General features: G+C 43.2%; 2 protein-coding genes and 1 long non-coding RNA gene across 3 annotated transcripts; 1 reads left to right on the forward strand and 2 right to left on the reverse strand.

The window, feature by feature from the left end:
• Positions 1–1117: 1117 nt before the first annotated feature.
• coasy (CoA synthase) lies at positions 1118–9360 on the reverse strand. The gene is made up of 10 exons (XM_049015344.1): positions 9035–9360; positions 7834–8546; positions 7259–7473; positions 6413–6544; positions 3385–3574; positions 2959–3023; positions 2793–2877; positions 2589–2686; positions 2336–2482; positions 1118–1899 (listed from the first exon to the last, which is right to left on the reverse strand). The coding sequence occupies exons 2-10, from the start codon at positions 8513–8515 to the stop codon at positions 1822–1824; spliced, it is 1692 nt and encodes a 563-aa protein (XP_048871301.1). The 5' UTR covers positions 8516–8546; positions 9035–9360; the 3' UTR covers positions 1118–1821.
• A 5056-nt stretch (positions 9361–14416) lies between these two features.
• On the reverse strand, positions 14417–20839 carry naglu (N-acetylglucosaminidase, alpha). The gene is made up of 6 exons (XM_049014928.1): positions 20300–20839; positions 18422–18569; positions 18107–18253; positions 17930–18015; positions 17476–17732; positions 14417–17275 (listed from the first exon to the last, which is right to left on the reverse strand). The coding sequence occupies exons 1-6, from the start codon at positions 20704–20706 to the stop codon at positions 16068–16070; spliced, it is 2253 nt and encodes a 750-aa protein (XP_048870885.1). The 5' UTR covers positions 20707–20839; the 3' UTR covers positions 14417–16067.
• On the forward strand, positions 20435–21754 carry LOC125742690 (uncharacterized). The gene is made up of 2 exons (XR_007398171.1): positions 20435–20574; positions 21112–21754. It is a non-coding gene; the product is annotated as an uncharacterized LOC125742690 (long non-coding RNA).
• The last annotated feature ends 5279 nt before the right edge of the window (positions 21755–27033 follow it).

Here is a 27033-nt window from a genome sequence, read left to right on the forward strand (position 1 = left end):
TTTCACTGCAAAGTGAAATGGCACAAAGTAGTGTAACAGAAGAAGGAAACGGTTTTTGATACTATCCTGCTGGAGCGGTGGACACATTGTAAACAGACTCGAAGAGAACAAAATTTAATGAAGGTATGATAAAATTCAAAACTAGCCGTAGGCTCAGGGGTGGAGTAAGGCATAGTCTATCCTAGGCCAGTGTTTCTCATACCTGTCCTTGTGGAGCTGGGAGCAAAAATGTGGAAGGTGTGGCAAGGATCTGGGAGGGAGCAAAAGCATGGACCGTCTGGGGGTCCCAGAGGACTGGGTTGAGAAGTGCTGTCCTTGGCTATGGTGTAGGTCCCTGGCAAGAACGGGCGCTAATAAACACCTTAAATATGGCCGATTGATCCGGCCATGTGATGCCCCCTCCCCCCAATCAGGGCATTTTACAGATGGCACTCCTGCCCCCACTTTCATCGGTATGTTTTTCTGCCAGCATCCCATGCTTTGATTAGCATATTATTGACGTTGCATCGTTTTTAAACCCCTCTCATTTCTCTCTCGGCTCCAAAAAAGTAGCTCAAAGGGCCAGCTTAGGGCCCCCCCAGAGAAATTAGTCCACTCCTGCATGCAGAGTAGCTTATTTCCTAAGCTGATCTTTTAAAAATGTTATGATAAACACTTAAATGATGTCAGGAAGTGGTGTTCCCAAAGGAGACAGAATGAACCAGACTTGGAGGTAGCTAGGTGGGGAAAACTTGTATACGAATGCGTGATGGATTCCCTTCAAAGAGCTGTTAGCACCTTCATGCATTTCACTGTAGAAACCTTGGGTGCATTACCTGCCGCATGCGTTGCATAAATCCAAGAGCACTGCAAATGTGTTTTTGGATTTGGCACAAATACACATCCTAATGTGAATTTGGAAAAGAAACTTTGACTTACAAACCGGCAGCCTGCAAAATATATCATGGGAACCCTAAGCCACTCATCCAGTTTTATTGTCAAGATTTCAAAATGCTCTCCACCATATTCCGCTGTATGCAGTATAATCAGGAAGTGACCATGGTAGGAAGTTTGTGGATTTGCTGATGCTGCATGCAGGTAAATCTCACTGGCTGCAATGACAAATCCACATCAGCCATGGGAGAATAGCTTAAATTTATTTAGTACTGTATTCTTCGGAAATAAGTAATCCTTTTAAAATTATAGTTATTTACAAAGACCAGATATGATCAGTCATATCTGGTCTGAATTTGAATCTCATATACAGTTCAGTTATACAACCTAAAAGTAACGCAATACATTCAATATACCATTCACATTTACCAAACATTTTAAGTGTTTTTAGCATGATGTAGACGTGTTGTAACATATATGTTCTTTCAAATATAAACTGTAGAGAAGGGGGAAAACAATGGATAACAAAATACAACTGAACAACAATGGTCAACCTGAAGCACGGTAATCCTCCAGGTTATTGATTAAAAAGAGGAAAACTAATCAGCTCTTTTGAAGTTCAGGCACATTGTCACAAGCCATTCGGGCTGCAGCTTGAAGGAGAGCCGACGCAGTGACCAGAAGAGTTCGGCTCTTAACCCACCTTAAATCAAGGTCCAAGACTTTCAACAGTATAAATGCGTGACGTTCAAAGCCTGCTAAGAAAATCAGGAATTATAACAGGAAGGAACACAAAAAGCCGTGATGCCATGCGGTGGACGCATGTCTTCTTGCAGACAGCACTGATGCTGAAGTCACACGTGGTCCTCATGCTGTTGAATATGCACTGAGTTGTCATCAACATGTGACCGGGCTCAGGAAAAGGGGCTGGACTGAACCAGGATGAATTCACAGCACCGGGGGTGTAGGGCGGACTTTGCCCCTCTGGCTGAGGCGTTCCTGGAGGAGATCCCAGGCCTTCTGGACCTATGAAAGATTAACCCCCGCAAACATGAGCTCAAAAGGCACCAATCAATTCAGATTAACATCAATGTACAACCATGAAACTCTAGGGGCTTCTCTGCACACTTCCATTCATCTTAATTAAAATTGAGACTATTTTTGGTTTAAACCCTGTGATAAAGAGGTTACAATACTTTACGATTTACCTTCCTTTCTATATTTCTATCTGCCCCAAGTAGCCACAAGTACACAAGGATGGAATCCAACTTTGCTGCCCCACAATTAATAAACAACATTTCACAATATTCAGGAAAATATATCAGCAACATATGTGACCCATCACCACGAAATGAGTCTTATGGGTGTAATTCTACCAGTGTGACTTAAGACTCATTTCGTGGTGATGGGTCACATGTATGTGTGGCAAAGAGAACACAAAGCAACATCAGGGTGTCCCTACCTGCTTTTGCGTGATATCAGGCTCCCAAAGAGTACACAGCACAACATTGGCATGCGCCACCTGCTGGACGGTCGGCCACTGGCTCTGCAGCCGCCGGCGGGCATCCTCCACGCTCACCCCGTCCCGTGCTGTGATCCGGGACACTGCCTGAGGGAGAATTCAGCGACACTGACAAGCAGCAGGAGTAAAGGGCCAGGACAAAACTTTGCACAAATCCAACAACATGCTAGATCAAAATAAGCTCAGTAGTTACCTCCTCCTCAGGGATCATGGCCACCCAGACCTCATGCACCATGTCTGTCCAGCCAGCCTCCAACAGCACTGCGGCATCCACCACACACACCTGCTTATCTGGGGGAAACGTAGGGGAAAACATCAAGCAGGCAGGCAGAGCACAAGCTTATCTACCCAGAACACCAATACGGGCACGTGCGTGAAAAAACAGCCATGTACACACCCTCCACTCTAGCCTGCTGGATCTTCTGCTTCACCAGAAGCGCTATCTCAGGCCACACAATGTCAGTGAGGGCTTTCAATCGGTCCTGTAACACCAACACTTTATCAGATGGGAGCCAGAAAATCACGTCAATAGATTTAAACATCTTAAAGGGCCAATCAACTACCTTGTTTCCAAAGACCTTCCTGCCAAGGCATCGCCTATTTATGGTTTTATCTTCATTGAGAATATCTAAACCAGGGAAAAGCAGTCCATTATTGAGAATATCTAACCAGGGAAAAGTAGTCCATCATTGAGAATATCTAACCAGGGAAAAGTAGTCCATCATTGAGAATATCTAACCAGGGAAAAGCAGTCCATCATTGAGAATATCTAACCAGGGAAAAGCAGTCCATCATTGAGAATTATAATGGGGACATAGCGCAAAAATGACCAAAATGCATAAAAGCCAGAACATTTGAGTAACACAGTGACCTTTGAAACATTTATACTCCTAGTGTTCCGAAAGCAATAAGTTCATTATACTTTACGAAATGGGCCACGATGTGCGTATACCGATTTGCTCATAAAGAAGTCAAAGAATTTCGTGCACCTGTCCCAAACTCCATCACCACCTTCTGGTATGCTGCTGTCCCGGGGCAGTAGGTCTCGTGGCCCAACTGGTCGCTATCAATGCGGACAGCACCCAGTGCCTCCAGACGACAGGCGATGGAGCTCTTCCCACTGCCACTGCCCCCCGTCAGCCCAATTACGTAGGGGTTGGGAGGAAGGTACGGCTTGTCCTTCAAGAAAACAAAGGGAAGGGAAAGGAAAGGGAAAATGACCCCAGAGTGGTATACAAGACAGAATCTCAGAAAGCTACTTTGACACTCAATGTGACTGCAACACGCATGCGGCATTAAAATAGATGGTTAAATAATCTGAGCAAATAACTTGTGCCTTTGGGTCAGAGTGACCACTGTTCAAATATTTCTGGAACCACCGGTATATTGTGAGTTGGCAGGTGGTCCTGGTACACGTTCACCAGCACTGGGCCACAAGTAAGCCTGTTAATAAACCCCAACTGACCTGCATTGCTATACATCCCTTAATAGGATTATTCAGAATCTAACTGAATGGCTTCTTCTTCGGTTCAGGCCAGATTAGCTTTACTTAAGGGACCAGGTGAAGTGTTATTGGTTTGCTGTTTTTAATGGGCCTCGTCCACATTTTAAAGTCAGGTGGTTCTTTACTATCATACCATCCATAAAAACGTGTAGAGTGGAGCAGGGCATTGTTCCTGCAGGCCCAAGATGCAACATGAGAGACAAAAAGTGGGTATATGTACAGGTGGTATAAATCACAAGGCAATGCAAGATAAAGGGCTGGACGAAGACAATCCGTAGTTATTTTTCATCAATAAAACCTTTAGCTAAATCCCAGCTGTCCAGAACTAGGCTGGGTATGGTGCTACTGCCACTGAAAGAGCATAGTAACTGCTGTACCTCAAAGGATGAGGCAGCGGAATTCATTTCTTAAATGGACTCTTCTTAAGTGAGAACTGAATCGAATAAGTTACAGCCAGCATTTGTGTTCTCTAACTCGTCCAGAAACAGGAGGTAACTGTGGCCTTGAAGAACCAGGAGAATCTGATGAATCACATATGCTTTTTAAAAAAAACCAAAAAGCATGTGATGCAGCCCCATTGACGGTATGTGAATGGCCGCTGGTGTGACGCATGCACACTTCCAGCGAGAAAGAAAAGGTCATGGCGCGCCTTGACCGTCCTTCCGGCTCATCGCAAAGACAATAAAAAGCACAAGTTCTCTTCCTAAGGCTATTTATCTTAGAACTGGGTGAATGACATCACAGTTTCTTCAATAAACATGCATACAGTACACAGTGTTTAACTGAAGCAAGCAATGACATTCAAAAGTAGATGAAGGATCAGTGGAATCATATAATAAAAGTTATTCTTTTCACTTATGTGTGTTATGTGGTAACTTGGAACATATTTCTGGTGATTTGGAACATGCAACATAGAGGGAATTTTAAGTCTGAGTCCTCATGAAGTGATATACAGAAATATTCAACAGGTCCGAAAGGTCTGATCCACATTGTATGTGAAAATATCAGCCCAGCAGAGTCTGCACTGGAACATGCCCTTTGCACCAGAAATCTTTTTGCCCTTTCCAGCCTGCGCCTCCTCCTCTTTCTCTTCACTTCCTCTCTCATCCACTTATCCTCCTATACACCGGCCTTCTCCTTGGTATGGCCTCACATTCCCTCTGTAAAAATAAATCATCTCATCTTCTTGCCCTTCTTCCTTTAAATGCTATGAAAAATCTTCCATTGTACCCTGAGGAACCCAAGTTCCTTAATAGCTAGTTAAAAGCTGCTAGTGGGCAACAATCCACCTCAACAATCCAGAATCTGCAAGGTACCAGTCAGTCTCTACCCTCTAAGTCCATCTTTCTCTGCCTTACGCTGGTTTTGTGTCCCTGATGAAATCATCAACCAATGAACTGGCTGCGAGTTCCAGCTGTGGATTATTCTCCACTTTAACACATGCAAACTAGTACTGCTGCTCCACCATTCTGCTCCAAACTACACCCAACACCCCACCCAACACACACCACCTTTCTACCATTGTGATGTTCAATTTCAGCTTTTTTCTGTATACTGCTTCTTCAGCAAACAAGTCAAAAGTCTCTTCAAAAGAAAAAAAAAAGCTGAAAGCTTGATTTAATGTTAAAGTAAATATCTTCTGCAATCAGTAAATAACTTCCACAATTTAAAAGCTGTTTGCGAGGCTCTTCACACACAAAAACCTGGTGACAAACTGAAATTACATTTTCACTCTCTGGGGTTTAGGGGTAGGGAACACACATTCACTGACTGGGGCATGGTCACAGCTTTTAATTCAATATCATAAACTTAATTCATGGCAAATAAATTATTTGCTATATATTTGTTTTGGCATTAAACTCATCTTAATCTTAGCGTACTTTGTAAATACGTCAGATTTATGTGAAGTTTGTAATTTGACATCAAAGTATAAATATCTGACCACCAAAGTCTTGGCTACATGAAGATGACTAAATGGTGTAGTTGCAACATTCAGTTGGATAAATAAATAAGAGAAACCTAACTCATGTCACTATTTCTGGCCTCCTTCCATTGAATATGTAGGAGCTCTCATGTGTATGCATGAGCCATTCTCACCTGGCCACTCCCCTCCCCCCCTTTTATGGTGCTAATGGGGATGTACCTGGATCGCGTTTCACCGTTGCATTGTTCATCAAATTACCATGCGAATGCGATTTGAATACACGGTAATGCAGCTATTTATAATGCAAATAGCAATCTTCAGGTGAAAGCGGTTCTACACGCCCCCTTTTTAAAAGATTTAACCTAATTTTAAAAACTTTAATACTTCCAACAATGGACGTTTTGAAAAGACGACAAATTATGGATCTAGTCAGAGGTTTTTTTCATATTTCTTCAATAAGATTACAGCGAGTTACGAACTGAAACACACGAGAAAGATACGCAGCATCGCTGACGATGCCGTCGACCCCATTGGGTTAAAAAAGCAGTAACCCAGCTACCCTCTATCTGTTTACATAAGATGTTAGTACCTCAGGAGCGTTAAGGACAGTGCCCAGGAGACGACAACGCAAGCTGGACGAGCTAATTTTCTCCTCCTCTATCTCGCTGTGGTGAGCATCTTTGAGCAGCTGAATCTCGTGCAACACCAAGGTGGGGAGACCCTGGAACATCAACCACAGAGAGAACTACATCACTATCAAGCTAACAAGCAAGACAAAGCAACTAATGAACTAATTAGCCTGTTCTATATGCAATAAACTGGGCTAAAATCAAACATTTCAAATACTCACAGAACAATAAAATCAGACAAAACAAATCAGGTAGGAAAACATGAGTATTATTACAGCTTATGAAGGTAGCCAGTGATTTTTATTATTGTTAAGCATTGGAAAGTTGATAGAACAACTATACATGAACATATAAGTCAAATAAAACAAATTTCCTTTATAACATGGAACAATTATGTAACAGCACATCTGACATCCTATTAACTGGGTGTGTGGTGATGGGATAATCAAATTCTAGGCTGTCCTAGTTAGGCAGTATTAAATGTCCATAGTACAAAGAATGCCTTGAATTTTCTCTGCCGTTATAACTGCTAGAGGTTGTTACTTTGACAAATCAAAGGTATGACATTATCCTGCTAATAAAGCTACTCAAATGGTGAACATGCTGTAAATTTGTTAGCAAAGAATACTGAGTGTATTTTTAGTAAATGTAAAGCAAGTAACATGCAAATACAGAAAATCTCAGTCTGTGCAAAAAATATTTGACTAGTAATTTATTCAGTCCCAATTAGAAGTGGCTTGAGCTTACAAAATTAGAAAAAACCCCAGCTATCGTGGCCAGCCGCTACGCCATCAGTCATTACTCACGTTCTCCTGGCGCTTTTTGTTGACGGCATCACCCCCTTTCCTGGTCTCCTCACTCACCACGATGCACTGAAGCTGGGGGTCAGTGACAGAGGGGCCGAACGGGTCAGAGAGGGGCACAATTTCGTACTGCAGCGAGGGCTTGATATCTTGTAGGAACTCGCGGAGCCTCCATATCCGCCGAGAATAGGGCTCGATCAGCTCCTTCAACACCTTGTCTGGAACACAGATTATTACAGGGTGACTCTCCACACTTTGTTACTTTGTGACTTGTATGACTCCAATAATGGTGAGACCTTAACAACCAGTAGTATCATATGCTCTGGAGGTGAGTTAGTTAACTCCAAAACAGCTAAAGTCATATAAATGAGCAAAAAAGAAACTCAGTAATAATAGATGAAGTGGCACTAATGAACCCTCGAGATCTGAAAGTATAGGGTTTAACCTAGATTAGAATACAAAGACAGTATATACCTTTACTCATTTCCACTACCCGTATGTCTAATTTTCCAATGCAGTCATAATGATGACCATTTAGAGAATAGCACCATCTCCATGTGCACCACCGTGACACTTACTTTTCAGCAGGTCCTGGTCACACACCCCAATCAAGAAGCGCCTATTGGTCAACAGGCAAGAGACATTGAGCAGCGTCCTGTGTGCCCCGTGAAGCCGGTCGAAGGTGCCTCCCACCACCACGTCGCTGTAGGTCTGCAGGGGCTCAGCCTGTGCCGTCTCAGCGTCTCCCTGCTCCACTTCATTCACCAGAGACTCCAGCTGGGAGTGCAGGAGCACCGAAGCCAGCCCTGGGCTGCAGGTATAGCAGTGTCCTGCATACTTCTGCAGGCACTGGGCCACCACTGAGGACTGGTTTGGGTCCTGCAAGGCAAAATCAGTCAACACCACCTCTGGGGAGTGCGAGAGGGTCTGTGGGGAAGGGAAGGGGTTACTGGCTCCCCCTGGTCCTAACAGACACTGCTGGGCCCTAATGTTCGTCAGCAGCACTCGAACATCCAGATGTCCACAAACGTCTGCTGCATTGCTGTAGAGTCTTGTGATGAGGCTGGACACATCTGCCACAGCAGGAATATAGGCTGGTCTGGCTTGACTCACGCTACCCAGGTTGAGCCCAGGATGCAGATGCACATAGAGGATGCGCTCCACCACCTGAGCAGCCGAGCTTAGGACGGGCGCGATGCGCAGTGGCAAGGTGTGAAGCGGAGTGGTAAGCACAAGGATGCCAGTGCTGAACACAGACATGCTGGTCTGCTGGTGTCAACAGCGTAGCTGCCTGGAGATCAGGGACAAAAAACCAGCTCAACTTTAACTGAATCTTAGTCCAACATTGTGCATAGTTTTCAGTCGCGCAAAACAAACTTCATCATAATGCAACAACTTTCAAACGCAGTACGGGCATATAAATAGTTCTGGACTAAATAGCCAATTTACAAAGGTTACCTGTAACATATTTACCAGTCACAGTATACATTATTTTTGGTTTGAACTTTGTGTTATGTTCAGTAAAACAAAGGGGAAAAACAGAAGAGGCTTATATTAACACTGTTAATTGTAAGTGACTTGGCGTTTGATTAATTCGTAATATACAAAATTTTGTACGTTGACAGTGTCAATCCATATCTAGTCCTTCAGGAACTCCGAGTTTCTTTAAAAAGAAACGTAAAAGCTTTACTGTTCACTAAAAATAACATGAATTTCACACTTCACAACGTGTTTTATGAAAATCGAACCTCTGTAAACCCAAATGTTTTAGGTAACTACCTTTTTATTAAGTATTTAACTGGGCAGTGTTCTTCGATCTCTTGAGATCCAGCCTAGTCATCTAAGCTAGCTAAAGAGCTAAATAGCTAGCTCATTAAGAAACAAAAAAATATTCAATGCGTTAAAAGCCCCAATGCTATGCTACCGCACCATAAAGTGTATACCAGAAACAATTAAACATACAACATAACTAACAGGATGTTTAAAACGTCAATTCTTTACACTACCACTGTCTCTCGCACTATTCCTAACGACTGACACACCGTCTTCTTCTACCATGGACTCGATGTTGGTCACATAGACGGCTCACGGGCGCCCATCGCCACCTGCTGTTCAGGAGTGCGAACAGACTCAACTACCAACTACCAACCATTGGGCTACATCCTGCCTATCCATTGGTTCACATGCTGTTCCACGTGACAATGTAGACACTTTCGGGAAATGTAGTCTCTTGCGATGTGATACTTATTATTTGAGATTACCGTGTCTACATATCCGTCGGTGGAGATTGCATGGCTACCCAGTGTTTGTGTAGATTTTATATCAAACGCCTGGTTGACTTCGTGACTCCAAATTTCCGTCGATACAGGACTGTGATTGTGATGCATGTTAACGCCGTGCGATAGAATTGAGTCTACGGGTTGTGTTATTAATTTTTAAACAGTAAACTGAATTTAAACTTTTACTCTTATATTTACAATGAAATGCGTCTTTATATTTTCAGAATCTTATTATTTCTCGCAGGAGATAGTGCAGCTTTTTAAATTTGTGAAAATTGTATTAATGTCATCAGTCAGTGGGACCGCAGTTATGGAAATTGGATGGATGGATTCGCACTGCTGCATGAGATGCTTAATTTTCTGATATGGAAAAGAGTTCCATGTCGGCATGAGTTTGACGTCGCTATTTTCTAACAATGGATGGGAAAATCCCTTAGACCGGATACCTGTCCATCCCAGGGTAGATACATGCACCCGAAACTATATACTATGGGTAATTTAGAGACATCTACTTAATAAATTAAATTCTTATAACTGCGGGAGCTAACAGGAGTATCTTACCTTCGTACTACATGAGAAGGGAAACCATCTCTGCAGGCACAGCGGATCAAGGATTAAACCCTCAAAACTTGAAGGTGTTAGACTACAACGCTGCCTACAGTCACCGTGCGCATCCATGTATTATATAGAAATATTTCCAAAGGCGTAATAATCAAAAACATTTCATGTAACTAAAACATAAATACATCATATGAACATACAATTAGGTCATTAAAATTTACAAGTATTCAACTACAATTTAGCAGTATGCATTGTCATTTTGAAACGTATATTTCTATAAATACAAACAAACACGCACACTTTACCCTTTTGAGTTTTTGACAAAAAAAAAAACTGGCGTTTGCAGCTCGTAACAATATATCGCATAAAATGGGAGGATAAAATTTTCATGGCCATAGCCTGACTATAAAAGATCGCCACACTCTTCTCTTATCTCATGTCCTTCATTGGCTTCTCATCCTTTTGAGCATAAGACCGAAATATTGGAGGTAGGAGAATTTTCATGACAAGATGAATGCGTGTGATGAACAGTGGAAAATTGTATTGAGTTTTTCATTTCTAAATGTTTTAGATACTCTTTTGAACATTTTTTACTTTGAATAACTACGTATTGTTATTAGTATTTCAAAATATTACGTTGACCAAAAGCAAACTTTATAAGATATGTGTATAAGATATGTTTTGAACATCTTGAAAGCTGTCCACGATGAAGCTGCGGACGCACGTTCTGCCTATGTTATGGATCAGCTGCTTGCTAATGGCCACCAGGGGCCGGCCCTATCAGGAGAGGAAAGCGTGGTCGTTGGATTTAGCCAAGAACAGGGAGCTGGTCAGTCTGAGGATCCACACCTTCTGCCTTGGGGGGAGGGCGTGGACTACAAAACACCTGTAACAGTGGACTTTAAAAGAGTCAAAAGCAGATACAAAAGCTTTTGTATTTGTTTTTATTATAGTCTTTATGCATTTTTTATAGTTTTTTTAAGGGTGGGTGATCTGTTTGCTTTTGGAATTATAATCACTTACGTTTTTAGTTCCTCTGGGGCTGATTGTAAACTCTACCTTATATCCCTCTGCAGTTCCTACGAGCGCTACAGTCCTACTTCAGTGACAAAGGTCTGCATGTTGACCGTAATGCTCCAGAATTCTTCACTTTCCCCGACAAGAGCCAGCAGGCCCACGCAGGACCACCGAGCACCAAGGACCTCTGGGAGGACTAATGAGAGCAGGGAGCCATGGACTTTAGAGTCATTTCCCGCGTGTTTTTGTCTTTTGCCGGCAGTCGCAGGTTTACGTTATTTAGTCAAATGACAGAAAGGCTCCTTTCATTCTACCCATGTCATTTATATCTACATCCTGTAATTTCTGTTTACTTGTAACGCACAGTAATTTATATATGTTTGAAATGTACAATGCTTTGTGTGAATGCACGAAGGACTGCACACAAAAATAAAAATAAACAAGAGAAAAATGAACATTTTCTTCAGTATCTCTTCTTTCATCCCATAGTTGTATCCAACCCTTTTCTCTGTTATTGTTTTGGTACAAAGACGATACATAACTGTACGTACAAGAGAATGAGTAGCAGTTGTGACACAATTGAGAACTGACTTCCCCAAAATTCCTGTAGGGTGTGTGAGCGAATATCACAGCTAGAGTAACTTTCAGAGGTATCCTGCCTCACCTCTCCCCTTGGTTATATGGTATGTCACCATAGGAACTGAAGCTGCACCACATGTCATTGCAGGCATTGGCTGTGAGAATCTGGCTCAGTGTGGGTCACATGACAGAAATGAGGGAATGTTCAACTGCTCACAGAAAAGAAATGATATTCAGGTAGTACAACAATATTTTATTTTTGCTATAATTAAAAATAATTCTGTGTAATTTGGTTGTGTATTTGTTTGCTGATTCCAACTGCTGCATGACAGATATATGGACAGCAATAATGCCCGCCTGCCCCCATACCATCAAAGCTAGTGATGGTAAGATATTTATGAACAGAAAAATAATTAGTTCATAAGGCAACATCGCCTGGATAATGGGCCATTGGTCCAGCCAAGAAACATATCAGATACAGTTTAACAAGTTTCAATTAAAAAAAAAAAAGATACACATAAAATTAAAAATTAACCAGTGACATGCCTTCAGAAACATAAATGTCCTCAGTGTCCTCAGTAGCACAGTGTTTCCCAACCCGGTCCTGGGGGACTCACAGACAGCCCACGATTCTGCTCCCTCCCAGCTCCCTGTCAGACAGTCCATATTTTTGCTCCCTTGAAATGAATGGAGAAAATATATGGACTGTCTCCAGTCCCCAAGGACCAGACCGGGGCACACTGAGCTAGAGGCCATTTATGTTTTTAAAGTCATGTCACGTTAATTTTTAATTTTATGTGGATATTTTTTATTGACACTGGTTAAACAGTATCTGACATGTTTCTTGGCTAGAACAAAAGTCCATATTTACTGTGACAGAAGTAGGTCCTGTTGTGTACTTTGCAGTTTAGGTGGTTCTGTACTTGTGTCTATAGAACCCAACTGGCCACTTTGTTAGCTGTATTGAATTCTAAAATAAAACTTTTTTTTTACATCATAGATTTCTTTGTCTTTTAAAGGTCTGATGCACCCACCTCTAACCGGCTTTCTTGTACTTTTATTTTCTCTTATGCCATTCAACTGAGCAAGGATTTCCGTGGACGTGCCTCTTAGCCATTCTGTCCTATTGCTTTTCACCCCCCCATGTCCTTCAAGCCTCCTGCTACAGCCACTGCCCTTAAACATTTCTCCAGAACCTATAATGAGCTGCACGTTTCCATTGTGGCAAAAGGGGTTTTTATACAATTGAATATATGTGCCCTTGAGAGGTAAAGTGGGCTATCCCACATTTTTGACCCCTACCCCCTTTTTATTGTATATTTTCAATTGGATAAGTTATTATCTAAGTCATACCTCTGTGCTGCCTATGATATATATCAATTGTAGGGTATATGTGCACTGATTTTTTTTTTAATTTCAACTTTGGAGCTCATTTTCTCAAAACTTTTTTGTGAGCTAGTCCACTTTACCTCTCAAGGGCACATATTTTCCATTCACTCCCTACATAACTGTAGAAAACTTTTATGAATGAAAAGCACAAACAAATTCACACATATGCTATTTATATTGTTCTTCAGGATCACCTCTATCACTTCGGTATTGTTCACAGGTTTTAGCAGGTAATATAGCATTCATCTGCCTCTCTGTCTTTTAATCCGAGTCAGATTCACATGCATTTATCCAGCAGACAGCGGCATACATTTCAGACAGGAGGTTCAGCCAGTCCCTGGATCATCTGGGGAGGGGGACTTTGGCCCAGTGGTGACATCACTCTGCCCGCCATGCAGTGCTTCTACCATAAAACGTATAAGTCCTCATCAATACCTAATAAGACAACGGCTGTTCCTCAGAAACGTCATTTGCAGGTTGGAGGCAGAACACTGACCGTTTCTGTTCAACCAACCGTGTCATTTGAACAATAGAGGAGAGAAACATGCTTCAGCTTTACTTATATAACTGCTAAGCTCCTTAGCCAGTGACCTTAAGGAGGATCATCCAATCCCAGGCTAATTAGAATAATTCATCGGATATTTTGCCTAAGAAAAATAGGTTCAAATTAAAATGAGAAGTTTGCTGGTACATACGCAGACTCAATGATTCTAAACAAGCAATTATAATAGTATTGGTATTTGGGAGAGTGGTTTATAGTCAGGTATGTAATTTAGAAATAAAAGTAAATATAATCATTGCTATAAAAAAATAAAGTACGGAAGCCAGTCTTAGCTATTAAATATGTTGCTTGGAATTTCCATCCATCCATCCATTTTCTGCCACTTATCCAGGGTCGGGTCACGGGGGCAGCAGTCTAAGCAGGGATGCCCAGTCCTCCCTCTCCCCAGCCACCTCCTCCAGGGGAATATCACAGCGTTCCCAGCCCAGCCGAGAGAGATAGTCTCTCCACCGTGTCCTGGGTCTGCCCCGGGGTCGCTTCCTAGTTGGACATGCCTAAAATGCTGCCCCAGGGAGACCCCCATGATGAGCGATAATAAGGCCCACATTACCCCACCTGGATTAGGGAGACCCTCGCTCTGGAGCCAGGCCTGGGGCAGAAGCTCAAAGGTGTAACATGGGTCCGGCCTCCTTTGGGTCCACCACCTGCAGGGGGAACCATAGGGGTCGGGTGCCATGGAGACCGGGGAGATCCGACAATTTCATTTCTACAAATACAATATAATTAACTTTCATCATTCCGCATTACATGTATTTGCACAGATGCACAACACAGTGTCATTAACAATAACGATTTATTAAAATACAAAAATACATCAGGAAGTTTGATCCTACAAAAAAATCAGTCATGTTTGAAATATAAAAAATTGCTGGCTTTCTGGCTACATTGCTGGCTTTCTATATGAGCAGCGTACTAAATATCAAGGGGGACAGTCAATAGAATATTTCATTTCTGAAAGAACAAACTGTGTGACCTTGATATTGTTATACACCATTTAAATAGAACAGTTAATAAATTCAATCCAAACTTCTTTCCCAGGCATGGATTTACAGGCGCCAAAGCAGATAACCCATGGTGCTTTTGTCACAATCATTCATGAAACCTTCAGCAACAACCAATAATCATACATACTTACTGCTCCTTCCTCTCCATTTACGAGCGTCAAACTTTTTTTCATTACAGACGCTCTTCTACTTACGAACGAGATACGTTCTGAACAACCGTTCGTAACTTGAAATGTTCATAAATCATTATTCAACATCATTTTAAGGGTATACGCAAGTACTAAGAACTAGGATGCTTTGAGTACGCACGCTACGCTGCTGCGCGGCGGGAGTAGCGGCCAGAAGTCGTACTAGGCGGAAGTGACACCCAGAAAAAAACTGATGTTGCGGACAGGAAACAGGAGCACAGTGAACATAATTTGGACTTACAGTTCTCTTCGTTCGTATGTCTGAATGTTCGTAAGTAGAGGAGCGTCTGTACTTTATTTCCCCTTTTCAAAGTTTTAAAAATGAATTTGCATAAAGGATGCAGGAACATATCACAACACACCCATGACAGCACCTTGGGGCAACTGTTATGAAAGGTGCTATATAAAAAGAAACTGAAATGAATTCAAAAAAGACCACTTTTAACGTACAGCATAAACACGTTCTGCAGCAACTGTACAACACTGTTCATTTACACTGTACATTGTTTCTAAATTCAGCAGTCACAGAATACTGGTCAGAAATAGTCATTTACCCAAGAATCTTAAGAAAATCAAAATAAATTAAAAATAGATTTTTTTTATGTACAGAAAAATCAACTACTTTTCCAAGAATCAAAATAAATGAAATTTAGTATCACATATCATATCAAAGTGACCATACACAAAATACTCCGTTTCAGCTATAAAACTATTGCTAATTTGCAGAGAAGTGAAATCATGTGTAACTAAGTAATTTACAGAAACGAGAAATATGAATATGGACTTGAGGTCACAGGGCGCCACCTTGTGTTGAGAAAAGGAAAAATGGTATCGCAGACATCGTCAATGTCAACGTAAACTGCTAAGAAACCAAATATAAAATATACATATTTCATGACATTTGCCACGTAAGATACTTCTAGTGCCAAAGTACCAAGTATAAAATTAGTGCCCAGCTGCAGAGGTATTAAATCCCTTATCACAGACCAGTTCATGACTGTCAACAGTATGACTGGCAGTAAACATTTCTACTTTTGCACTCTCATATTTCCAGTATAAATGTATACAAAGCTTCCCAACAGAAGCCAGACACTTCAGGGGATATTTAGTATGAAGTGTTACTATGAAACAAAATGGTTCATTGAGAATACAATTTTTTCCACAGAATTTGGACCGCTGGAGATACCACATATAAAAAGACCAGTGGATACTTAACTCCAACACGGAATCCAGTCAATTGAGTCTTTTCAAAGCCTTTGGGTAGTATTTCAGGAATATCCTGGTGACGATGTCATAGGTATCTCCTCGCGGTTTAGAGGGGTACTTCTTCTGGTTGGTGGTAAAATTTTTCTCCACTTGAAAGACAGCCTGATTGAATGCATCCTGGTTGAAGGGCTTCCCTCTGTCCAGACACTGAACGAGGGTGTTGACGAAAAGACTCCAGCGTTGAGTGTAGTAGTCCTCCATCAGACCTCCCCACTCCTTGCTGGCATAGTCCAAAATGTTTCCCTCAGGTCCCCAAAGAGTGATCTGATTCCGAGCATTCACCTCATATTGTTCTGCCTCGTGTTTGTCCTGGGCGAGGGCGCGGGCTTGCTCCAGCCACAACCCAAGCAGGAAGTGACTCTCACTGGAGAGAAGTCGGTCCAGCTCCGGTAGGAGGTCGGACACCAGAAGTCCCCCAGCGGTGAGTAGCTTGGGCAGATTCTGCTTCTGGAAGGCATCCTTGATCTCCAGATATAATTGTGTGGTTAGAAGCTGTAGGGCCTGTCTGGTGACATCCACTAGGTCATACCTGAAGGTCTCCACAGACATCAGAGACTGAGCAGACGAGTACATCAGCCTCCAAGCTTCGTAGAGATCCCTGGGATCGTACCACACATCAGTATTCATGTGCATGGAGGGCCGGCGGACAAGTGGACTGTGATTGTGGTTCTTGTACTTCAGCACAGTGCAGTTGTACACGCTGCGGAAGAGCAGCTTCCAGGAGTCAGTCAGGTTTTCGTGACTGACGCCATAGCGACGGGCTGCATATAGCGAGGCCCACTTGTATAGGTCGATGGGCTCCCAATGCCAGGCCAGCTCACTCATCAGCTCATAGACCACTGGGTTCTGCTCGATGCCCTCTGGAGCCATGCCCAGTCCAACCAGAGTGGAGTTGGGGTAGCGGAGAGCCTCAAAAGGGCCCATGTTGATGTTCTCCACTGTACCGAAGAGGCCACTATTGCCCCCAAAGTTGTGCAGCATGCACCATATAAATGGCTGGCCATAAAAGGAGCTGGTTGATGAGAAGACCGGCATGGATTCAGCAAACAAGTCCAGGACTATCATCCTGCCAATGGGAACACCATGCAGAAGTGCCTTAATCTGCTCCTGCTTCCAAAATGTAGGGTTGTTAACAAAGAGCCAACCTTGCATTAGCCAAATGGCTTGGGAATCAACTGTGGGGAAAAAATGAAGTGATGAGAAAAGTAGCGTTAATTTCTACAGAAAGGCTAAGAAAGCTGCAAATGCTGAAGGGACGACTACCAACCCAAGTTCAAGCGACAGGTAATAAAAGGGTGTTGGGGTATAGTGTCAAAACTATAGCCAAATTATAGTCCCATTGACTGTAAGATAATAATGAAGGTATCATTTTTACCTGAGGTCATAGAGGCAAATACAGAACGACTCATTGCAGACAGGTAGACGGGGTCTGAGGACCCAGGAGTCATCTCATTAAAGGTGTCCGTGTTGTATATGTGGTCTGTCCCGAACTCTGCCAGCAATTTGGACAAGAACAAAGAACCGATGCGCTCAAAAAGGGGGTCACTGGGCTCCAGGACGTAGGCGCAGGAATAACTACAGTTGAAGTTGCTCCAAGGACCTAACTTGGTCACATTTGCCTGAGGAAACAGTCTGGAACCAAGCAAAAAGACAGAGAGATGAAAGCCAGCAAGGTCATTGAGAAAACGGCACAGGAGAGTCTAGATTTGTTTACGCACTATAAACTGATTATCAAATCATGTTTCTAAAAGCATATGCTGAAATACAGTCAGTACAATGGCACAGAGATTTTCACCTGAAGGACACTGTACATATATGCTCAACATTACCTAGTAATAGCTTCTGGCACAATCCCTGAGAATGCAGGCAAAACCGGCATCATTCCTAGTGCTCTCATTCGCTGTAGGATTCGATACTGGAGCAAAAGGATGGAGCAAAAATCAAAAATGAGTCATTTTTTTCTAACATGAGTAATAAAGCCACTGAAGGAAACACTGGGTCAGTACTTGGAGGTAGAGCTGCTTGATGTGCCAAGAAGAGGAGAGCGGGCCACCCCACCGAACGAGGTTACCCATGCGGTTCCAGGCCAGGAACGCAGGGCCGGTGAAGAAGCTGTCAATGTCTGTCTGGTTAAGGCCAAGCCCAAGGTACACCTGGGCCGGGGAGAAATTTCACTCTCAACACCTGGTACCACTCAAACCATCAAAAATATCAAAACACAAAGCACACAGATCTTCTCATAATCCACACAATGGCTACAAATAAAATATCACACTTTACAGTCATTTACAGTATTTGATTTTGTAACATAGTTAATAGACCTCTTGCCACAAAGCTTCCTGCCCGGTAAAGGCCAGGGGCAGGTTGACGCCATTGAGTGCCATCCAGTCGATCTCCTGCTCCCATCGGCGCCAGTCCCACCACACAGAGGAGTAACTCTGGGTGCAGACATTCTGGTAATACCTGAACCTGATGAAACAAAGGCAAAAACAAATGAGCAATGCAGGCTTGGAGTACAACGAAAAATCAAGTACAATCACACCTCATCGATTACTGTCCATCCCCGCAGATAACAATGAATATTTAAGGTGGCACTTCAGAAATGTCTCTTTTGTGCTCAGAAAAAAACAAAACACTACGTTAGACAACAGCAATGGAGCTGAGAGGAGCATTATGAAAACTTTGTACCAAAGAATTAGTTGCTTTAAAAAGGTGAAATGCTCCATGAAACACCCTTTCAACTAGTCTGGCAAAATCTTATATGAAACACACACAGCCAAACAGACAGACAGAACAAAAGAAATGTTATTGACCTGATTCATTGTTGCTAAATATTTTCCTTAATTGAAATCATGACTGAGATCCTGATTCTCAAGCAGAAAAGGGTGGATTTCTCATCCAGGTTGGGGATGAGTTATTGCCTCAAGCACAGGAGTTTTAGTATCGGATTCTTATTCATGAGTGAGAGAGGAAGGGAGCGGAGACTGACTGACTGGCGGATCAGTGCTGCGTCGGCAATTATGCAGACACTGTACTGTTCTGTCATTGCAAAGCGAGAGCTGAGCTGTAAAGTTTACCACCTTTGCACGAGTGCTGCATGCGCTCTGTGAGGCAATCATAACCATTGTCGTCTGCCGTGTGACTCACTCATATACCGTTTGTGAGAAATTAAACAAAAATAAGTGTAGGGGACTGGTCACAAAAAGACATTGTATCGAAAAAACATTCGTGTTCCTCTTTCCACACAATATTGAGCAAAAGCAAGTGATTTGTCAGAACTGCTTTGTGTCTGTTGGCATAACTAACTGCAATACCACCATCTTATTTTATAGACTCTGTTGGTAGATATAACTATATGGACACCTTGCCATTAAACCTACAGGAACTTTTTTGATACCCGATACTAAATACATAGGAGTTGCCCCTCCCCCTCTCCCCGGTCTTTCCAGCTATAACAGCTGCCACTCATCTGAGAAGGCTTTCCACAAGATTTTGGAGTGTGTCTGTGGGACTCTTCGCCCATTCATCCAGAAGAGCATTTGTGAGGTCAGGCACTGCTGTTGGACTTGACGGCCTGACTCACAACCTCCATTCCAGGTTCACCTCAAAGGTGCTAGATGGGGTTGAGGTCAGGGTTATGTGTGGGCCAGTCAAGTTCTTCTACCCCAAACTCACCCAACCATGTCTTCATGGACCTTCCTTTCCTGGAAGAGGAAGGCCCTTCCCCAGGCTGTTCCAACTTCCACCAAGTTGGAAGCATAGAATTGGCCAAAATGTCTTGGTCTGCATGTCTTATTTGGCAGTATAATTTTTGACTCTTAGATATTGCAAAAACATTAAATATTTTAGAGGGATAGCTCCTGCTCAAAAATACATTAACAGAAAACACTAACAGATTTTTGGAAAACATACACTTTCTTGGGTTCTTGAATTTGTAAACTTTTGGCACAGGCCGTTAATTCATTAAAGTTTCTCCTAAAAATGTATGACATCACTAGAATATCTTTGCCACTACATAAACTGCAAGTGACAAAGGCTACCAAATGCTTGTTCGCGGTGTAGCACCATAATTGCAATCAAAGCACCTTACTCTAAATAGCAGACACAGAAAGTGTATTGGGTTGTATTTCTTTTCTTGTGTTATACCTGCAACGTCAGATTCCCAGCTAGCACGCCTTTAGTTTTTGCGTAGTACCTACTTGTGGGGAGTGCTGAGTCTGAGCACCCCGGACACTGAGGGCAGCGGACTCGGGAGGCTCAGCTGACTGCCGGACCATGACACATGACAGTTGCAGAAGTACTTCAGGTAGCTATAGACGCCCGCAGCGACGGCCACCCCCGAGCTGCCCGTGGCCGCGATCTTGCCGCCTTCTGCAGACCGCAGTTCGCATACGTCCAGATCATCCTTGGCCAGCGACCTGTTGACTAGCAAGATGAACTCCGAACCCCTGCTCCCGAGTAGCCGCTTGACCAGGTCGGTCACCGCTTTCGTCTGGGTCTCATCGCTGGCTTGCGGTCTGAGGTGCGCTAAGGTCGGAAATTCGCAGTTTGCAGGAAAAGTAACATAAATGACCGCGATCAGACACCAAGAGCACTTATATGGCATTTTGGTTTAATTAACCGGCTATGCCTAAGGAAAAACTTCCTGCGTCTTTATCATTACGAATTCACCGTCATGGCTCTTCTACGAAACTTTGGGGCAGCGAGCAGGAAGCCTAACGTTTGATGACATTCCGTTATCCAATCAGCTTACGGTCTGTACAAACCAGGGAAAGGGCAGAACCAATCACAGGTGAGCAACGGTACCCGACGCCAATGAAAGGACACCAAATATTCATCATTTTTAAAGAGTCCAGTACAAATAAAAGCAATTTGTATTTCTCTTGAATGTCTTACTGAATGTGAAATAAAATGTGCTTCAACTTTAATACAATGTTTAATCTAACTAAAATATAAATATTTAATTCATTGTTGTAAATGATCGTAAATCAGCGTAACTTCATGTCTTTAGACTGCAGGAGAAACCCGGAGTACTTGGAGGAAAGCGGCTTGGCAGAGGAAGATCATGCAAAGTCTACACACACAGAGTAGAGATGGGTTCAATGGGTTTGAACCTCAACCCATTCAGCCACTGTACCTCTATCAGAACCAGTTTTCACATCAAGCTTCTCTTGGTTGGTGCCCTCGATTCTTCTGTTCCAGTCCTTGGATTATATGTCTGTTCCGGTCAATAACCCCATTAGTCCGGTGGTGCATTCTGGACTGATGTACTTTTCACTAAAGGCGTTAAAATAAGGTACATCCCCATTCCTGTAAGATTCACAAGGCTCTCAAGTCTCACGCATTGATCGTGAGACACACGTGTCGCCTCTAACACATGTAAAAACATATTGGCTTACAATCAACTCAGTGTAAGATTTTTTTTCTGAAACACCCACCATCAATCCCACGTTAAATCTGTAGTATTTAAAATGTATATTTGTTTTGCTGATAAATATGTCAAAGTGTGGAACAGTCTCTCCTAAAGGGGAAATCATCTTTTTCCTTTCAGTATGTTGATCAGCTGTATAAGCAATTCTTTACGATGCGTTACGAAGTATTTCATGCTTGAACGCTGACGTCCACCTTTCTCAAAATAAACAAATACAAAAGTATCCACTAGGTGTCATCAAATACTTACAGTGGGTTTTTTTCCGGCGCCTTCAAAGGACTTGTGTGAATCCAGGAAAGGAGAGGATTGTCAGAGGGTTCCCCAATTGCGGTCCTAGATGGTCAGTTTGCAACGCAGTTTTCAGATTTCCCTTCTCAGACCCATCTAAAAAACCTGTCAATTAGCGGATTATGATGTTTGAGTAGGACAATCTGTGTAAACTGTGGACCTTCTGGACCAGAATTGGGGGGCCTGGCTTATTCATCAGCTGCATCATACATATCAAACAACTATCAAGCAAATGAGATTTGTAAAAGCTGGTCAGAGCATTTTATAAGTAGAAAATCATTATTTCCCACATAACATTTCTTGTATTTTTGTGGATATCATTAAATATACGGTCATTTACAATGATGTGCTGCAAATGTTTAATATCAGCTCATTTTCTGCCTTTGTGTGTTAAAGATTTGTCTCTCACTTTCTTGATAAGCAGCAGGAAGCCACATTTTTTTAATCAGTGGTTTGGCAAATTACTCACTGTTACTTTTTTCCACCTTCTGTGACCTCTGAGGACAGCAGATAGTTGCCTGGGAAACCACTTAGACCATGACACAGTTCAGGCCAAGTTCTCAGCTGGATCTCCAGCTAGTTCATGAAAATGTAGAGTTTCCGTGTGAGTGCTTGTGAGGCATTGATAATAATCTGGAGTCCTTATAAAGCAGACTGTATATGTTTTGCAGACATCTTGAGGTCACATGATGCAGGCGACTTCAACACCATCAAACACCTCCTTTGAGAAAATGCTTTATACTCTGCTCTGAGAAAATAATACCAGCCACTCAATCACCTCAACATAAACACAACATAAAACCTAAATCACCTCATACAACATAAAACCTCTTGGTAAATAATCTTTCTCTCTTTCAGCTATCAATGGAATAAATTTCTAACTGACCTTATCTCATTTACAAATTTTGTATCTTATTCTAGTTTAACAAAGAGGTGGGTATTACCAAAGCAGACACACAATGATGAGTTGGTGTGGATGTGGGTGTGTGAAGTGTCTGTATTAGAATGTTAAATTGTGACCTGCACTTTACATTATCAATGTATAGGATATGGGGTTGTAATGGCAGATGGTTTTATGACCTGTATTGTGTACATCGTTTACATCTTACTCTGTTTCTGATTTATTGTTTCATTTACCTACTCAGGGACTGTGGGTGGTAAATAGCGATGTTTGGTAAAACCTGGTACAATGCATCTGTCCCTGTTATACAAGGCTAATGTTTTATTGTCCACTATTCCTGTTTAAATAAAATATAAAATGAACAAGCACTAGCAATAAAACTTCAAAAGGGGGTTAGGGAACGCAGGAAAAATTCCATATGAAAATTTGTAATGCTGTGGACTGTTCATACTTCTGATCTTGCAAAGGAAGCCCAAATGCATGACAACTGCTCTGCAACCACAAGGCTTTACAGGGAATGGTTAAAAACCTCTACATCATTGGTACAGAGCCCCCGAACATCAGTGTCACCAGTAAATGGAGACTGAAGACAGCACAGTGGATCATCAAGGACAATATGCCCCCCAGCCATGAACTGCTGCCCTCCCACCACCTGTCACACATTACGTGAGTATGCACTGCCTAGGCACAACACTGGCAAACGCCATCTTCCCCAAGCTGTGTGCATGCTGAAGTGTGCCCTGTGATGGGCTGGTGCCCCATCCAGGGTTGTTCCCTGCTTTGTGCCTGTAGCCTCCAGGATGGGCTCCGGACCCCCCACCACACTGAATAAGATAAGTGGTTTCAGAAAATGGATGGATGAATAGAACTGCTTCTTTGTCAGACTAGTTAGACTTTGTACCGGCTGCTTTCCCCTGGCAGTCAGACTCTGCAGTGGCTGCTTTCCCCTGGCCTTCAGACTCTGTAGCGGCTGCTTTCCCCTGGCCTTCAGACTCTGCAGTGGATGCATTCTCCTGGCCTTCAGACTCTGCAGCAGCTGCTTTCCCCTGGCAGTCAGACTCTGTAGCGGCTGCTTTCCCCTGGCAGTCAGACTCTGTAGCGGCTGCTTTCCCCTGGCCTTCAGACTCTACAGCGGCTGCTTTCCCCTGGCCTTCAGACGCTACAGCGGCTGCTTTCCCCTGGCAGTCAGACTCTGCAGTGGATGCTTTCCCCTGGCCTTCAGACTCTGTAGCGGCTGCTTTCCCCTGGCCTTCAGACTCTACAGCGGCTGCTTTCCCCTGGCAGTCAGACGCTACAGCGGCTGCTTTCCCCTGGCAGTCAGACTCTGCAGTGGATGCTTTCCCCTGGCCTTCAGACTCTACAGCGGCTGCTTTCCCCTGGCAGTCAGACGCTACAGCGGCTGCTTTCCCCTGGCAGTCAGACGCTACAGCGGCTGCTTTCCCCTGGCAGTCAGACTCTGCAGTGGATGCTTTCCCCTGGCCTTCAGACTCTGTAGTGGCTGCTTTCCCCTGGCCTTCAGACTCTGCAGCAGCTGCTTTCCCCTGGCAGTCAGACTCTGTAGCGGCTGCTTTCCCCTGGCCTTCAGACTCTGTAGCGGCTGCTTTCCCCTGGCCTTCAGACTCTACAGCGGCTGCTTTCCCCTGGCCTTCAGACGCTACAGCGGCTGCTTTCCCCTGGCAGTCAGACTCTGCAGTGGATGCTTTCCCCTGGCCTTCAGACGCTACAGCGGCTGCTTTCCCCTGGCCTTCAGACTCTGTTGCGGCTGCTTTCCCCTGGCCTTCAGACGCTACAGCGGCTGCTTTCCCCTGGCAGTCAGACTCTACAGCGGCTGCTTTCCCCTGGCAGTCAGACTCTGCAGTGGATGCTTTCCCCTGGCCTTCAGACGCTACAGCGGCTGCTTTTCTCTGGCCGTCAGACTTGAGTTCACTTCAGAATGTCACAGAACAATCTAAGGCAGGATTTGACATACTCAGGCACAAACGATTAATGCTGAATGTTTAACCACTTTTTATTCTCTTTGCAGAAATTGCAGTAATAATCTATATAGTCTCTCAGACAGCACTATCAAAGTCTGTGATAAATCCAATAAAATCCTGTTTGCTCTTCTTCCTCTGCATTTTTTAAAAAGTTATGTATTATTATTATTATTATTATTATTACTGGGGTTATATATAGACTTTCTGGACCCATAACCAAATGTCACCTTGGGCCCTCCAACTGCTTGGTAGATTTTTCTGGCCCTGGGGTGGGATGTGTGTGTGTGTGTGGGGGGGGGGGGGGTTCCCCTTGGTAGATTTTGCAGAACAGGCTCCCAATGTTAGATATTGGGGCCCTGCAGAATGGCTCCCTGAATCTGCTACTGATTATTAGTGAATTTTAAAGCAAATTAATTTTAGTGTACCCTGCGGGTGTGTGCTGGATGGAGGGGTGGATGGATGATATTTTAGTGCAGTTTAGAACATGTAACGTTAAATAAGTTATGCTGAATTATTAACAGCTGAGGAGTGAAAGCTACCCCACCCCCCAGCAGAGACACAGCGATGCGCTGGCACATGCACAGGATGTCACAGTTTATGCTTTGCAGAAATGAAACATCAGTAGGGATCCTGCGGCTGCTGAGGTTGCAGGTGTCTGCACGCGATGCCTCGTTCACAGGCAAACAAGTTTCCCAGTTTTTCAGGACAGTAAATATGGTATTCAGAGGTTTGCTGTAAAGAAGCACGAACGTAATCCAAGTGTGTAATCTAAATATAGTCCAATACAGGCACATGTGAGGGTGCCCGTTTGGCCAGAATAATTTAACGTGAACCTGTGAGTGAGCTATTGAGTATTGAGTGCCTCTTCTTTAACCTTTAAGCACCTGCCCTTCGAAATGTCTCTGCAAAGCCGTAATTCGAATTGTATTTGCCTGCTGCAAGGTGATATCTAACTAAATGCCATTTGCAATTAGGCGTAACCGATGAACAACTTGGTTTTTGAGGACTTTGATCAAAATGTCCATCAAATTTGCGATGGTGTTGATCCCTGTTGATGGGACATGGCTGGGCGTTCTAGCAAAACATTCTAAGTATAATCCTTTATTGGCCATTGCACAGCTTTGATTACAGGTACACAGGGACTCTTCTCTTTGCTGACCTCTTGCTCTTCATACCTCAGGGGTCACAGCACAGGGTCAGCCATCAAGCTGTGCCCCTGGAGCTGGGGGTTAAGGGCCTTGCTCAAGGGCCCACAGACATGTCGTTGTTCTACTGAGGTTAGGATTCGAACTGGCAACCCTCTGATCACGGGCACGGGGACTTAGCCTGCTAAGCCACTCATTAAAAACAATGGAGTGATCTGGCTGGGGAACAGGTCGTCTGGGTAAAGGGGGCTGAACAACAAATTACACCAAGTTATATATACACCAGACTGAGGGCAGGCAAGCAGAGTTGCCCCCAGTAACACCCGACTCTAGCTTCCTAGACAGACAGCACCTGCCCGACACGTACTTTTGCAAAATACAATTGAACCTTTGCTGTTATGCTGTCTCCCAGGTCTGTTTTTGTTGTCTTAATCTCATTCACAAAAGCTATAATATCCTTACTGTGATAATTGTTCTCCACCTGGTAATATTTAAATTAGATTTAGATATTAGATGTAAATTACTGTCTTTTAAAACAACAGGAAAAAATTTTCACACTCTCTTTCCCGTGGCTCTAGGAAAGGAAATACTAGTGAGAGGGTATGTCTAAGTCTTAGTGTATGACTATGAGTTATTCATAAATACGAACAAAAATGAAATGTGGCATGTGGCATATTTATGTGGCCAAAGATAAAAACTACAGATATCTATTTGTGTTGAAATTATTATTATTTTTTCCATTTCGTTCAAGTTATTCCAAGCATCCAATTGCTTTTCAAATGATACCATGTGGTGCTTAACTTCTCCTAGGGCCTATCATGGATTGGTTTGGGCTGGAAATGCTACAGACCTCGTCTGAGCAAGCAGTCACAGTGTCAGGAAATCCCTATCTCTGTCACATCCTGTTTCTGCAGATCAACATTGCTCAAATGATTACATCTTAAATTTGTCTAGGACAGAGTGCAATAACAGAAAGAACATAAGCAAACGCTTCATCGAGCTCACATGTCCCAGGAGTTCAGTGAAGGTTTAGTTGACAGTGAAAATTCTGGAAAGCTGGTAATGAGACGCAGATATAACATGCATTTAAACTGAAAGTGAAATGCATCTGCAAGCCCTATTAAAACGTCCAGGGGATGTACAATAGTATATCTGCTGTATAACTACAAGACATATAGTGACGTCTGCCAAT

Source organism: Brienomyrus brachyistius, chromosome 5, assembly GCF_023856365.1.
Source record: "Brienomyrus brachyistius isolate T26 chromosome 5, BBRACH_0.4, whole genome shotgun sequence".
In the NCBI taxonomy this organism is placed as follows: Eukaryota; Metazoa; Chordata; class Actinopteri; order Osteoglossiformes; family Mormyridae; genus Brienomyrus; species Brienomyrus brachyistius.